The sequence below is a fragment of the Anser anser genome, assembly GCF_964211835.1.
Source record: "Anser anser genome assembly, chromosome: 3".
Lineage (NCBI taxonomy): Eukaryota > Metazoa > Chordata > Aves > Anseriformes > Anatidae > Anser > Anser anser.
Genome location: NC_139722.1, coordinates 49,829,106 through 49,845,627, shown reverse-complemented (window position 1 = coordinate 49,845,627; position 16,522 = coordinate 49,829,106). Strand labels below are relative to the sequence as shown.

Sequence of the window (16,522 nt, the reverse complement as noted above, 5' to 3'; positions counted from 1 at the left end):
CATGAGATGAAGCATGTCCACTTGAAATTTCCACTTTAAAGTGATACAGAAAATGCTGTTTTAAATATGCCAGTGAACAGACTAAGAAGCCTGATGCCATATATTTGGGTAAAAGTTGAATTTTGTTTTTAAAAACACTGGGACCCACATAGTGCTTTTCTTGTGGAATATCCTAAGTTTAGCGCCTTGCTATACCATCATGACCAGGCTGATTTCAAAATTAGGTTTTTAATTAACCTAATGCTACCGAGATCAGTCATGTCCCTTGCAAAAGTACTCTTTCCCAGTCCAGTCATGGAGTCAGTGTACTTGTCAGGAGAGGTACAGTGCAAATTTATTTTTTCCTTTTTTTAATTAATCATTATGTATTTTGCATTAGTCAGCCTAATGTTTTGTTTTGTGGTTTTTTTTTCATTTCTTTTCTGAAGTTTCATTAAGTAATCAAATATTTCCTGTATCCTGGGTTAAAGTCAGCCTGAGGTAAGAAGAATTGCATGTTTTTGCATGTGGGGAGCTTTTCCTCACAAAAATATGTGGGTTTATTTTTATACACAGAGTTGGTAGCAGACTTGGAGCAGATTCATCAGCAGGAAGGAGGGAATGAGGAGAGACTAAGTGATGTCTTTCTGCCTCTGCTCCCTTTCCCCTGCTTCTATATCACCCACTGCCCTGCTTGATCCTGACCACAAGCAGGGGTGCAGGACCTTCTATTTGACATTGGGGCTGCATCCAGCTCCAGTAGCCAAGACTTTTCCTCTTAAAATAAACAAACAGTGGAGCAAGGAGATTATTCAGCCCTTTCTTAATTTGCCCAGGGCCCACTGTTGCAGGCAACCTGGCACTGGTATAGTGAGCCAAATGAAGCATTTGACTGGAGATACAGGAACTTCTGATATTTAAAACTTCTGTATGTAATGCTTTTACTTTCGTTAAAGCAGCAGCTGTGAATGACTTTTGAATCAGAAGGGTGATAAACAGGTAATCAAAGTCCATCAAAGGAATACCTTCTGATTCAGACAATAAGTAACAGAGTTTGAGTATGCCATATAAGAAATGCCACAAATTTCCCAGATACCAGAGAGGCAGACCCTACTTCTTATTCACTATGCTGTCAGTTAGGCCATTTGTCTTTTTTTCTTCCCCCTCCCCGAAACCTGAAGATCTCTCAGAACTTCTTTTCTTACAGCTACTGAACCTCCTCAAGGCCATGCCCACAAATTCCACTTCCTCCTTGAAAAGAGGAACTTGTTCTCTTGCAGGTGTGAGAACAGGTCCCTACACAAAGCAGATATCTGCTATCAGATTCACAGGTGCTCAGCTGCTGGATGGCCTCCAGCAACTGCTACACAGCCCCTAGTGAGCTCCAGGGAAGAGAGGGCATCACGTATGTAGTTTGGACAAGCAACCATACATTGCAGCTGGGCAGATCTTGCCTAGCAAGTAAAAGGAGACTGAATTTTGAAAAAGGGAAACTTATCAGTTAGAAGAGCCCCCTATCGGAACTGACAAATTTTTGCTAGACATGTTCATTGACTATTATTCATTCTTTCCTCTTCCAAGTACCTGGTGATGCTCAGTGAAGGCATAGACTTCCTTCCAGATATGATCGTAACTCGGCTGTCCTGAGGCATGAGAAGTGGCAGAACTTGACTGCAAAGCATGTGGTTTGAGCACCACTGCTGCATGATTCTGGAGACCCTCCATCACCCTCTCCATGTCCGAGACCTTTAGACAAACCACATCAAATACAGAGGAAAGATTCATACGGCAAACAAGTCAGCATGCCAGAAAGCGAGTCAGTCAATTCAGAGCATCTAGTGAGGGAGCACAGCATTGCCCATTGCTGCTTCGCCTTTATTTGGGAAAGCTGTCTGCTGCCCACTCTCTGGGGTGAAAATATAGAAATGGACTTGTCTGTCATTGCATACTGAAGGAATGCACCAGACAGTAAAGGATACAGAAGCACTTTTTTTCTTACTGAGATTTGTGGAGGGGTGGGACTCTTGGGTAATTCCTCTCTCTTTTGCTGTTACTCCTCATCTTTAAGGAGGTATGTATATTTCTTGACCAAAACCAAAAATACAATATTTGCTGAGCAAACCACTATGGGAAAAGCAAGGAGAATGATGCTTTTCTTCATTGTCTCAGTGAGCTGAAAAGCCATTTTTTACTTTTGTTAGTGGTGATGACTGCTTTTGCCCAAGCTTTCCAGAGAAATTATACGCTGTGGCAAGATCTGAAAGAATGGTTTCTTTGTGAAATATCTGGCATGGTGAAAGGGTCTGAAAACAGGAGTCACAAAAGGAAGCTTATTTTAGTCCTAAATTAAAGAAAAAAGCTACAGTAAATACCTAATCTTGTACTGCCAAAAACACGGTAAATAAAACTTGTCATGGTACAAAAGGTAATTTTTGAAAAATATATCTGATCTTGCAGGACTTTTTCATCACTTGTTTCAAACATATAATTTGAAGAACATAGTCATGCCTAAGCAATGAAATGAGAGGCAGTAATCTCACCATCTGATTGCCAGATCGGTTTTGTATTCTGAGATACTTATACAGACCCAGTCCTATAGTACTAGCTCACCATCTTAAGTGTATTAATTCTCCTCATCCTTTAAGAGGCAGAGAACACCTGTTACACCAGTTTTACAGATGAGGATGCCAGACACATGAAAATGTCACAGGAAAAATGTGGTAAGACTCCAGTAAGCCCTGCAGTCCCTCCATGCATTTGCAGCAGGTGTGAAGGAGCACAGCTTATTGGGCACACACAAGTCAGCCCTTCAGCCTTACAGGGTACATTCAGTAAACATGATTTAATTAGGACAAATGAATATTACTCTTTACAGTTGAAAGTGATTTGCAAGACAATGATGTGAAGTGTTACAGGTCCCTAAAACCCACTGTGGATGCAAAGCAGGCCTGATCTGCGAATGTGCTGGAGGGCAGGCAGCATAGATGGAATTGGGCTAGCCTGCAGGACATGTCCAAAATGGCCAGAAACGGCAATATATCACCAGAATCAAGAGAGCCTGTGAAGCTCAGTTACCTCTCCGTAGGTCACAAGCAGTCTGTGTTGTGCCTTGCCAAGTTTTAGACTTATGCCTCACTATAGGAGCATCTCCCTTGTCTTTTGACCACAGGCCTGAACCTTGGTCAAATGAAAAAAGAAAAATGAAAACAAAAACAAGCTGTTCTGAGCAATTCCTTTGACACTTTTGACACAAATTCTGGGGCTGACTTGACCTGACTTAGGTGAACTTCAGAGCTTTTGAATATTTATGCAAGCGTTCTAGCTGCATTTTGAAACCACTGAACTGAGAAAGAGGGGAAAAGAAATCTCTCTATAGCACCTTAGTAATGCATCTTTAATGAATTTAGGCACATACAGATGATACACAAACCTGAGGCAACCTTTCTCTAGATATTCAATTTCCCTGGAAGTGTACAATAAATAAAATAACTTTAAATGAGAAGTTATATTACCTCTACAAATTTTGAATGAAGGTCCATCATCTTATCCACTTTTCTCCATTGTTTTAGTTTTATCAAAAGCTTTTGCTGCCAGGGATCTACTTTAGGCTTAATCTGGTTGACATAAAAATAACCACATAATTCATGAATATCACTACATGTTTTTGGGATAAGAGGCAATATTTAGTAAGGAAAGTACAATATGTTCACTTTTACGTTTTTATTTTTAACAGACATGAACAGGGGCTCTTGACTATGCAGAGGTATAGGAGGTACTTAGGACCTGAAGCATTCGAAGATCATCATTCTATTTGTCAAAAAAAAAAAAAAGAATTTACTTCTTTTGGTGCATCCTGAAGACTGGTTAAGACATTTTACTAAAACAATTAGAAAAGGAAAGTTCCTCACGATTACCTTTAAAAAGGGAACCCAATTGGCTCTCTTCTTCAAAGCCCTGGTTGGATCTAACGTGCCCCATTTATCTGATCTTGAAGCCTCTGCGTCATAAACTGGAAATGTTCTCATCGTCTGCTGTTTGCAGAAGACGCTTCTAAATTTTTTGACAACCTGAAGTATAAAAGGAGATGGCACAGTTATAAATTTCACAAGCAGCATATTAAATTCTATAAAAAGTAATAATGCATATAATCAGCTGAAACAAAATAAATAACTGGAATGGTCAAGAGACAAAGGAGACATTTTGGTTCTGTTTTTTTCTTTCCTTTCCAGCAGGCAAAATGAAACTCCCTGCTATTAACTCCAGAGCCTCCAAAAAGAAGACTAGGATTTTCAAAAACACTTACTGTCTTCTAGTCAAAGTCAATGGTAAATCCATCATCATCAACTCTGGTAGGAATAGCATTCACCAAGAGGAGGTTCTTTGAAAATCCTGTTCAGAAATGAATAAACCACCACTGGCCTACAGTGAAGGTAATTCGCATTATTTCCTAGCCTGTACTTATCTTGGGTAGTTCAGTGATTTCACCAGGGCAAGTCAAATTTGATGGCAGACTTACAGACCAGTTTATGTAACCAAACCTCTGCCCTTTTCATCTGTACCACCAGCTCTACTACAGGCCATGGTTTGTAAGACAAGACACGTATTTAAAAGCAATGTTATTTATGTTTCACAGCTATACATCTCTTTTGGGCCCTGAACACAAAGTGGAGGTTTGGGGTTGGTTTTGCCTAGTAGGTGACAGAACAGATGAACACCAGGTTTCCTGCTGATAACCCCTAACTGTGGCAGCTTGGCGAAGTCCCGCGTGATGGTGTGCAGAAGCCGACCTCTAGTGGAAGTACCACAGCTCTGGGATACACAACACAAGGGCAGGAAAACTCGAGAAAAACACACAAAAGGCATGAGTGAGAGATGGGAGAGCAAAAGGTACAGACTCAGAGCAATAACACTGAAAATACAAATTCTGCAGAACTGTCAGCGTTTGCCACAACTTAATGGGAAGGATCCAGGCTTTTCTGCCACTTCCCATCAAGAACAAAAGTGACCATAACCTTATTTTTCCATGACACAAAACACTGACGTAATAAAAGGAACTTCCTTCCATACTTTTAAAGACTTTTTTTCCCCCTAAGTATCAAGAAATGCATTTCAGTTACCAGTGAAAAGAGCTCCATCTCATTAGCTGGGTTCTTGAGATCCTCAAGGTTGTAGTCAATACCAAAGTGAGCCATCAGAAGCTGGAGCTGGGGTCTCAGCTCCTCGGTTTCAGTGCTGTGCTGTGGCAAGGACACTGGATGCACTTTGTGGCAGGATTCTGCAAAAAGCCATAATCAGACCAGCTGGAGAAAACTGACATTTTAAGCAACATGACTGCAAAGAGTACTGTCACTGCCCTTTGCTTTGCATCCACCAATGATCTAATTTCCTTTTTCCAAACTGAAGCAGATATATGCCAGAGAAAGAAGGAGGGAGGGAAAAGCCCACACTCATACGGATTTTTATTTTTGTTTTGCTTTTAGGAAAGGGCCTTCTACCATAACCTGAAAGTCTAACAGCTGTTGCAGGTCAGGTCACCTCCATGGTCCTTGGAGGAGTGCCTATCTTCTAGCATGGAAAGGATGCCAACTAACAAATCCTACTGCCTGAACAAAGAGTCATAGCTCAGGGGCGTACAGCATTCTTCTCACACACAGACACCTCCCAAATCTTCACATGCCACAAGAACTTCAAGTATGTTACTATTTTAGGGTTATCACTCCTCCAGTATCTGATACTGGCATGATGCTGTTATCAAAAACTTCTGAAACAAGGGTGTACTAGGGATGGCTGAGTGGCCCGGTATCCGTGTTGAAGAGTCTTGTCTGCAGCATAGCACCCATTTTTAGAAAAACTGAAATGTTTTCTCCTCCTTTACCTTGTCTCAGGTTTGCTCAAGGCTTTGGTATTCCTTCACCTTTTATCAGACAAAACTACTGTGTTCCTGTATATTTTGTCATCTTTTCATCTCTTTGAGAAGTAAGTTTAACTCTGTCTTTTATGTAGAATCTTACAGTTTGCCCTGTGACACCACCTTCCTCTACAGAAAGATTACCACTATTTCAACTGCCTGGTTTCTGTCTCAGGCCAAGCCATAACAAACTGCAGCTCTGTATCTGCTACTTCTTTTCCAAAGAATTTTGAAAGTCTGAAAAAATGCCAACTCATTCTCCTTTACCCAATACTGATGGGTACTGCTGATACACACAATGATTCTAATAGGTAAGTTACTGTTTGCTAAAGTTCAGCAAAACTCTTGGGGTTTAGTGGAACTACACGTAATCTAATTTATTATCTCATTGTTTCAGCAATAAAGGGCCATCTGCTCTTCTGTTCCATGCTTTACTTCGTCTTTGTTTTTAATGTCTTGTTTAATCATTCTGTTGTTTCATCTGTGAAGCTCAGATCTAGCGAGGAGATGAATGAAGCTTATAATGGTAATATGATACTGTGCCTCCAATATTAGATAACTAAATACTGAAGATCAAAATGAGCTAGATCACTTCTGAGTTGCTTTTTAAATACCAGTAAGCATCTGTTTCTCAGCAAAATGAATGGCTCACATGAACCCTGTAACATATTGGAGGTCTTGTGCCCTTCTCCATGCATTATTAGCCCACCATATGTGGGATCATGGCTTATCCCTCCCTCTCCTATCCCACTCGTGAGATAAATGTGGCCTGTCTGAGGGGCTTCATCAGGGAAGAAGGGTTTAACTCTCCTCTCCCTGTGCCTTAACGCTGGTAGTGCTGCTCTCCAGGTGCAGTGCTGCCATGCCATGCCTGGGACCCCTCTGGGGCTACAGAGAGAAAGAGTGCTGCACCAGCAAGGCCAGTTAGACCAGTCTGAGATTAGGTAGACAGCTAACTAAGAGCTAAAGGCCCTGTATCTTTCCCAGGTAAATGTGTACTCTCCTTAGCACTGTTCTTCATCTCTTCCCTTACTAAACTGTTTTCCACCAAGTGTCACTCACAGGGCAGTGTCATTCCAGGCCAGAGTTGTGGCCCGCTCCCCCTCGCAGGCCCACAGGCACACACCTTGTGGTAGAAGTTTTCAGTGGAGAAAGGGAAGGGGGAGGACAAGTCCCAGCCCCCTTTTGTTCCTCCATCCCAGGCAGTCCACTTTCCGACTGCAGGCATAAACCCTGCCTCACCCCCAGGAGAGAGGCAGGGGCTGTGCTTTTCCAGAGACAGTCCCGTGGGCTCCTACAGTGCAACACCATTCCCACTCTGTAAAAGCACAGGTTAAATTATAGGGTTTAAACACTCTGCAACAGGAATGCTGTCGGGCTAAGTAACATTCACGTGGGTAATTCCACATAAGCAACATCACTCCCTTCCTTCAAAAGGAAAGAGAACTTGAAAATAACCACAAGGAGATTTTTCTAGAGATAGTTCAGTATGGGTCTGAGAACAATAGCTCTCTTTTCTTAGTTTCTCCAGAAACTGGCCACCCACTGAAATATTTTAAATAATATCTTTGCAGAAAGTTGGAAGGCTGAGTTTCAGGGTTTGGCATAATCAGGACAACATCCTGGATTCTCCACTGAGCTGATCCCACAAGTATTCTTCTGAACTGCCTGTTTCTGCAGCCCAGTGCACTGCGAGGCCAGAGCAGCAACCGCCACAGATTTAGGGCTCCACACTTTGGAATTTGGACACCAGATTTCCAGGATTCTTGCTGAATTTAAAAGCCATGCTCCAAATTTCTCAAGCATATAAACCAAGGACAACATTCAGTATTTCCCACATTTGCACTGTTGACCTTTCTTAAAGAACATACATAAACAAACGCATTATCCGTAGGACTTTTAAAGGAAAGCTGATCATTTCTCACCATTTCTTAAAACTCTTGAAGAGGAAAACATTAATATTCAAAATACCTGAATTTGTGTCAAAAGCACTTAATTTGTCCCAGTTGCCTGGGATCATATCAGGACATTTCTCATCAACCACATTCAGTCTATGAGAAGCAGGTAAATGCTGGAGAATCTGTATTTAAAAACATATTTGTTGTTATTCTAAGTCAGTTAGAAGGCATACAACTATTCAATGGCAAATTTAGTAATAAAACACAAAAGTGAAAAAAAACAATTATCCATTCTGTATAATTATAGAAGTTCATTCACTGTCAATGACTTGTAGCACTAATAAAATCATTAAAGAAACTAGATAAAATAAGGATGTATTCAGATTTGTCTTCAAAAAGCAACACTTAAACAAATACTCCTCAAATCTACTAACTATTCATCAAGATGACTCAACCGTTTCATAACATTCTGCTCTATCAAAACAGCATCACAGTAACAATATGGAAAAAAGCCTCTCAAGCTTTCTCCTTCTCATTCTAGATCTCCTTAAAGCCAAGAAGCCCAAAGCTGTTTACCCTGCAGTCAGAAAACTCATTATTCCACTTACAACAATGACAAAGCTGAATTTAGGTGTTTTCTTTCCAGCAAAATCAATATGCTAGAAGAACTGAAGGTCATATGTATGGAGTTTGGCTCAGTACCTTCAAACCTCTAGATTTTTTACATTGAATTTTTATCTTCCTGAGTTTACTTTTTTACCCAAGATAAGAACGTTGTGTAATTATATTTTCACTGCTCAAAATGTTTGTCTTACCTGGAGAAAACGGTGAATGCCCTTCAGAGAGTGTAAGTGGCACACTAACCACTGCGTGTAAATCATCAGATCTTCCTGTGTCACCACATTCACTGGATTTTTCTTTCCTGTCAGGAAATTCTCCCTTGCAGCTGAAAGCCTTGCAGCCCTCTGAACTGCATCATTGTATTCCTCCATGATGTAACTAACTCGCTGCTATTTAGGAATATAGAAGAGACACTATCATTTTTGCACTTGTGCATCTTCTCTTATTAGCTAGAAGACCATTGCATTCCGTAAGAAGTCTCAGTTTGAGAGTAATCTCTAAGGCTTATTTCCTTCCTAAATGCTTCAGAATGGTATTTCCAATGAGGAAAAGTGAATTTCAGTCTAAACAGTATATCTCTCTAAGCAGCGAATACTGACTATAAACAGACAGCTCAGAGTATATTAAGTCATGAAAATGTGAATGCAAACAGATTGATAATAATGTTGAAGAACATGTAGGGATCCTTTCACATGTTTTCTCCATTTAAATAGGCCAGACTCTTCAAGTAGCACCAGAAAAGGTGAGACTTCATATACAAGTGCCCTGCTCACTCAAAAAGTTCCTTTAAAAGACTGGGCAAAATTGCAATTTTTTTAAAAGCCCATCTTGCTGATGTTGTTAGAGAGCTTCCCATTAGGGAATGGCTCATCTAGATGCTCATCTATGCTGGTCAGAGGCAGCCTGGAACTGGCCAAGAACTAGAAATGCACTTCGGCCATTCTCTACTCAGCATTTTCCTTTTTATCAATAATGGCAGAATGAGTTACTTAAGTAGTGTTAACAGCACAGGATCTGGATAAGCATGCACATAGTTTGCCACTTTCCCTGCCTGCACCAGAGAATCAGTTTTCTCTCTTTTCTGGCCTCAGCTCATACATTTCCCAAATAGCAAGTTGCAGTTCTGTTTCTTGTCATTAAGCTCATGTGGGAAAGTGGTGGATCTCTTTACTGTCTTCATTACCAAGCTCTACCACCACGATCCCCAGCAGTCACAACCTCCAGAAAATTCCAACCACCCAAAGAGCAAAAGATTTACTGAGAATACTAGCACGACAGTGCTCAGCAGAAAATAGAGTTGTTGACAACAGAGATGATTTAATAGAAGATTCCATCAACAAGCATGAATTATAACTATAAAGAAGAATAGTTACATAGTGGCAAGGCAGTTATTTAAGCTATTCTGCTTGACATTTATTTGTGTCTGAAGAGGAAAAAACATTTTCACCTGTAAGAGAACTCAGTTTATTTGCAGCAAAAACTGCTTCTCCTGGAAAACTGAAAATATTGAACTGAGAAAAATAACTGCTATTAAAGTAAATAACAATAAAAGGAGAGATAAAAAGTAAAAACCCTCAATCTTCCTAAACTGGACTTGAGATGTTGCTTGGCTACAAGTGCTTATATTTTTCAATAAACCATAACAACTGTAGTTAAATGGGGTTAAATGCCTATTACATACATAATATCCTTGTTTTCCACCTGCTAGTACATAATACGGATGTGATACTCCAGGCAAGTATTGCATTGCTTGAAACCTTATGACTGGATTATATTAGAGGTCTTTTTCAACCTAAATGGTTCTATGATTCTATTAAGCCATATAAACAGATGCTACCATAACAGATATCAAAATCTAAATATTAAGAAGTTTTATAAATTACCCTTAACATTAATATATATATATATATATTTTGATGTAAAAACAAAGCCATTGCTAACACTTGCTAGCAATGAAAAACATTGTTTTTCATGAACATCTAAATGTGCTAGAACCTACTTTTTGGACCCTACCTGATAGAGAGGATAAAGCTGCTCAATAACACTGCTGTGCGTACAAAATCTCTTCCATCTAAGCATGTGCAAATATTTACTCTGGACTAGCTGAGTGATTCTGTCTGTAAAAAACTTGAATAAAATCAAAAACAACCAACACATCACACATTAGTAAACAATAGTAGTTTAACATGATAGGAAACTTAAGCAGTATATAGATCATCATGAGCATCAGGCAACAACACCAAAATAATAGTTAATCAGTCAAAGACCCCTGTGCTATTATTATTACTATTAATAATATAAACATTCTGTACATTAATATTATGTTGGGTACTTAAGTTGTCTCAGTGGAAAAAACAACAACAAAACAACAACACTATTATTCTGGGAATGAAAAAAAAAACACTTAGTACAAGGAAAATAGCAGAATTCCATCCACTGGGCCTAAAAATTTGAGCTCCATTTTAAAAGTGAGAATAAAAATATCCCGCAATGCAGACATAATAGAACAGAGCAAAAGCAGCAGGGAAATACATGAACATTGTTCCAGCCCATCTGATCTGGCTGAGATTCCCATTCTTCAAAGAAACAGAATAGAATTCTTTCACATCAGACAAGGAAATGTTTTAAACTGCAAGCACTAATACATTCATGCCTGTTTTCAGGAAGGAGTTGCATACCATTCTTATTTTAAAATCACAGTGCAACCTGCTGGGCTAGAAGAAACCTCCTGGAGCTTTGCAGCAAGCAGAAATCCTACCTGGTGCAGCAGCAGAGGCAAGCTTGCTGCTGTGTACTCCCTTCTCCAGCAGCTCTCTAACTCCCTCTGCATGACATCAGCCTGAATAACAAGGGGTTTTGCCTCGGTCACCTGCAAACAGAGCGTATTTTGAATATATTTCCTGAGTGGTGAATATAGAAAAATACTTAGGCTTTGAATTTAGTTGGGAATTGTGACAAAGAAATATTACAGGCCCAGACTGTTTGTCATTCCACAAAACATATCACTTTTTCTGAATTTAATTTTCGCTTTTGACTTGGTAAAGAGCAAAGTGACCTATTTTAAGCTAGTGTATGATTTAGCTACCTACCTGTAAGACTTTTTTCAGTATTATCTCCCTTTCTTTTCTGAAATAAGTTACATCCTTTGGAACTGGAACAGAGCTGCAGAGAAAAAGAAAAAGTTCAGTAGAATGTTACATACAAGCCTGTAGAAAGCAAACATTGTTAAGGCCCAGCACAACTCAAACGGTGAGGTCAACAGTAAGCGGGTTTAATGGTATAAGAACCTATACTAAAGCAGCACGATTTATTTAATTAGCAGACATTTTTGGCACACTAATTTCTTCCACCTCCATTTTCTTTACTCAAAGTCTTTAAAAAGTCCATCTGGATGCTTGTCAATTCTATGGGCACATATGACAGCCCAAAATTATGCAGCAGAGTTCCTTGACAAGCATCCTTCATAATTTAACCAGCTTCCTTCCTAAAATGCCTGCATCACAAGAGGCTGAGAAAAGTTCTGGAAGAAAACCATTTAATTTTCATGCATCAACAGACTTGCAGCAAGCATATGTAGCAAATTTTTTATTTAACTGAATAAAAATGAACGCGTGTAAATTTAAAACATAGGTGAAACCTGGACCATTAGAAAACTGCTTCTGAATCTTGGCCAAAAGTAATATATGGGAAATGCCATTGGAACACTTCAGAACCTGAGTGAGGTTGGATCGGGGGGGGATTTTGTGATCATCTAGCACTCCATCTGCTCTAAGGCAGGAGAAGTAAATTCGTTGCTTTCAAATATTTGTCTACCTCGATCTTAAAGGCCTCCAATCATGAATGGTCAGCAACATCCTCGACTAGACATCAGTGTTAATTAAACACTGTATTTGGAAAGTTTGAATTTTAGCCCATGTTTTTCTGTCCTATTCATAAATGAAAACAGAAATGTATTCCCCTTGTCTTAACAACAACTCCCATGTGTCTGAAGATTTATAATTCAGAGTGGAGTGGAGGCAGTAGTCCATCTGCTTTCCTTTCTGTCTCGAGTGTCGTAGTCAAGATTGCTTGATGTCTGTTTTCCTTCAAATATTCTCCAGGTGGCCTACAGCTTTCCTGAAGCCAAACCTGGGTGCACTGTCACAGTTTATATCTCATTATGCCTGAGGAAAGTAAGAGCAGCTGTCTTACTTGTGACCATTTTGTTTAGACATCCCAGCATTATCTTTAAAGCTACTTCCTCTTCACCACAAGAAAGAAATACTTAACATGCTATGCAGATTTAAAGTTTTGTTTGCAATACGCGACATGAAATGGGATTTAGTTTATGCTTTCGCATTCTCTTCATTTCGACTGTAATGGTGGGGTAGACACAATGAAAAACCTGCTTGGTTCCCATGTATGCATTGAAGTCACTAAATTGCATATTTAGACACATATCTATATTATTAGAAAAAAAAAGAATAAAATAAAAGGAAAAAAAGAGAGAGAGATATACAATGCTTTGTTATAATCTCACTCTCTCCTACATGCCTCAGGAAGTTATCATTACCTGTATGCTCTGCTTGGTGTTCCCTGGAGTACCCCGTTGTCTTCTATTTGTGCCTTCAACTCTGCCAGCTGTGCTGCTAGCTCTCTTTCCAGCTGCTGGACCTTCTCAGTAGAAGAGATCTTGTATACTTCATCCATTTTGTGTATTTCCATTCGGCAGACCAAAAGACAAAGCAGTCGAGAAGAGGAAGCTCCTTTCTCAAGAACAAATCACCTGTGAAATCTGGACCTGGAGAAATGTCTATGTAAGTAGCATAAATTCCCACTCCTATATATTGTTTATATAAAAATATATATATGGATATATAAACAGTATATAACACATAGCATCTTCATTAAAGAACTGTCTATTCAGCATTTCCTTTAACCATCTTTAACAAGAATTTTATTTTAATAGCTGGAACAGAACTGGGTGGAAGGGATTCTTCCCATTTTGAATATTAGCCTGAGGAAAACAGGAAATAATTTTGGGCCAAGATTTTTCAAGCCCCCACCCTAATCCCCCTAACAAATGGTATCTCCTCCTTCCTTCACCCAGTTTATTAAGGACACTCCAGAAACTTTAGGTAGTCAAAAATGAAATTTGATATGTCGAATAAAATATTTTACAAGAAAACAATTGAAACTTTTTTGCTTTAATTATTTTCCAAAACAAAAACCACTGTCATTCAAAATCTATTTTTTTTTGCTATTTCTCTCACCTGGAACTATTACTTGAGGTTGACCAGAATATAAGGAGTAAAAAAACTTGCAAGAAATGCCACTTTTTGACAGATGTGCTGCCTGCAAATAATCCCCTTTTACTAAGGTCACTCTGTTCTCATGGGAAACACTTTTTTTTTTTTTTTTTTTGAGAATTTCTGAAGTAGCTTTGCTCCCTTCCCCACATCTGGAATTATAGTTATTTACTACCTTGTCAGTTAGATATGTATCAATTAGAAAGCAAAAAAATAGGAGCTGTCTTTTTAAGGAAAAGAAGCAAGTCATTGAAGAAAGATTTGGGTTTTCTTTCTTGGGGGCAAAGGGGAGGAAGAGGCAAGTTCATTTGAAATCAACCACGAAGCAACAATCTGTAGCATCTGTTTCTCAGTGGTCTGCAGAATCTGTTCGGCAGCTGTGGGCATATGGTTTCTCCCTTTTTCTTACACAAACAAACAATATAGAGGCTGAATACAGAAGTGTAGGATATACATTATTGCAGATCTTCTTGGTCAACGGTATCCTAAGGTCTTGGGCAAATTCTTGTCTCTTGTATTGAGACTGGCCTGGTAATAAGAGCTGCAAACTAAGCAACCAAGGAATTGGAGAATTCAGATCTCTGAACTTCACATTCAAGAGAAGGTGGTTGTGCTTAAAATAAAAGCAGGGTAAAGAATTTGAAAGAAAGGATGGTGCAGCCAACAAAAAAGTTAAAGGCAGAGAATGAAAACAGGAAAAGAAACTAGTGCTGGGAAGCCCAGAACTAAAGCAAAAAACACCAGCTAAACTAAACACTGGTAAGGAAAATAAAAAGCAGACAATCCTTCGGCTATATAAATAAGAATGAAGCAAGAGGAAAAAAAAGATGCCACTATGCAGGCAGTGGATTTCAGGTAAAAATCATTCAGATACGGCTGCAAACTAATGGAAATTACTTAGCTCAGGCTATGATATAGAAGATGGAACTAAAGTTGAGTTAGCTGAGGGGGGTGAAGCAGCAGGAATATAAATTACCACTTCTCCAGATAAAGCAAAATTTTTGGCAAAATAGTAAATCTGCCCATAAATTCAACTTGCAGAAAGAACTTGTCTTAAGCATCAGCAAAATACACTTTTATAGTATGAGAACTGGGCACAAATAGTCTGCCTGGTTTCAGGTGCAACTCTATAGGCTTGTGAAAAAATTATAGAGTGAGATAGTATATGGTAGGGAAGGAAAGGACTCCATAAGCCACAAAGACCTGGTAGTGTTCTGCCTCTTCCTCAACCACAGAGCACTGAGACCCTGATGTCCTAGTTTCAGGTCAGTGAGACTGCTCTTCATGGGAAAGTTACACTGAGGGCATTTTCGAGAAGGGGACCCACACTTAGGCCAGTGCATGAGACTGGCATGAAGACCGGAGGACAAATGGTTGCAAGCTGCGTCATGCATAGGACTCACAACTCATCAGCAGCCCTATACTTAAGCAGCACTTCTGTCACCATGAATTTTGAAGAGTTAATCCAAGATTCCCAGAAATCAGTGGAAAAAGCTCCATGTTCAGTCAGAATTTATCTGACCAAAATCTGTGTGTAACACAAATATCTTTATTTAAACTCATCACCCTAGGCTCCCTTTGTAGTCTGTAGTGAGAACCAGGTGTCTGGGATGAAATCCATCTGACCTATTTTAGCCGTTACCTCAGTGTGTGATACATCACAGTTCCAGAAACTCTTACTTCCTCTGCCAACTTCAGAAAGACCAAGGGAACCACAAGGGGAGCCTGTGGAGCTTCACATGAGCACCAGCCCCATGACCCAAGGACTTCCAGAAGCTTCCATAGGCCCCAGCAGCAGACACTGGAGAGGCAGCCTTGCCCACTTCAGTACAGGCGTGTTGAGCAAAACAGCAAATTCTTCATCAGAAATAAGAGCATATGTTTTATTATCCCCACTTCCTTGTTTTTCTGCTATAAAAATCACCATGTGTTTGTATGGTATTCTTATTCTGGGAACGTCTTTCGGTCCACATAAACATCTGCACTCGGTTACATTAGCCGCTATCCAAATCCCAGTGAGATCCTGCTCTGATATTTTGCTAGGAGTGTTTTTGCCAGCTTCTATTCCCAGAACACACTGGATTTATAGCTATGTCCAATCTCTAGCTTTGCTGGTTAGAAGACTGTAACACACATTTTCAAACTGAATGCCTTTTGTACTGGGACAAAGTCTTTCCAACAGGCTTAAGTAACAAGCCATTAATTTGTGCTAGCATATTTCATTAGCAGCAGGAAAGTGAATTATTATTGGATCCAATCTGCTGTTCTGTATTTTTAATTATACTGTTTGACCTACATCTTTTGTCCAATTTCCGTAAAGTCTAGCCATAAAATACGACCCTAGATTAAAATACTAACAAAACCTGTTGTCAGTGATCATTCTTGCTGTGGCAATTTTGCATAACTCAGCATAAAAGAGCCAGGATTTTGAGTAAATAAACCAATTAGTCTTTTTTTGGGATCACTGCATGTTTTTGTCTGCTGCCCTTTATAGCTAGATTCAAAACATTTATAAAAAAGGAATATACAGTTTCACTCAAGACAAACAAGAACATACAAGATATAAATCAAAACAAGAATCTGTAAAAGAGTAGAGCAAGCATTTACTAAGCCAAAACATACTGTTCTTATAAAAAAGACTTCTCTAACCACAGCGCTTTCTCCAAATATATGTTTATGGAGTCCAAGGCCAGCACTTTTAGGGCATTCAGATCCCGCTGGAATCTGGGTGCCTGATCCCCTTGGGACCTGGACCTTGCCAGCACTTGAGCACAAAGTTCACCTCATCACTGCCATTCTGTATCATCGCTCATTGCTGTGTATCTCTC

The 16,522-nt window shown here is 39.5% G+C and overlaps 1 protein-coding gene across 7 annotated transcripts in view; it reads right to left on the bottom strand.

Annotated features, from left to right (window-relative positions):
• Window positions 1-16,522, bottom strand: part of LOC310897824 (uncharacterized protein) — a 92,774-nt gene that overhangs the window by 75,740 nt on the left and 512 nt on the right. For 5 of the 7 annotated variants that reach the window (XM_083831847.1, XM_083831851.1, XM_083831852.1 and 2 more), the window contains exons 2-11: window positions 12,959-13,186; window positions 11,496-11,568; window positions 11,165-11,275; window positions 10,420-10,533; window positions 8,601-8,795; window positions 7,859-7,967; window positions 5,097-5,254; window positions 3,894-4,046; window positions 3,492-3,593; window positions 1,564-1,725 (exon numbers count right to left, since the gene is read on the bottom strand). In XM_083831847.1, coding sequence (XP_083687973.1) covers window positions 1,564-1,725; window positions 3,492-3,593; window positions 3,894-4,046; window positions 5,097-5,254; window positions 7,859-7,967; window positions 8,601-8,795; window positions 10,420-10,533; window positions 11,165-11,275; window positions 11,496-11,568; window positions 12,959-13,110 — 1,329 coding nt within the window. In that variant the 5' untranslated portion in view covers window positions 13,111-13,186. Of the gene's footprint in view, window positions 1-1,563; window positions 1,726-3,491; window positions 3,594-3,893; window positions 4,047-5,096; window positions 5,255-7,858; window positions 7,968-8,600; window positions 8,796-10,419; window positions 10,534-11,164; window positions 11,276-11,495; window positions 11,569-12,958; window positions 13,187-15,336; window positions 16,500-16,522 lie in introns of those variants that run through there. The other 2 variants (XM_083831849.1, XM_083831850.1) reach the window with 2 other exon arrangements.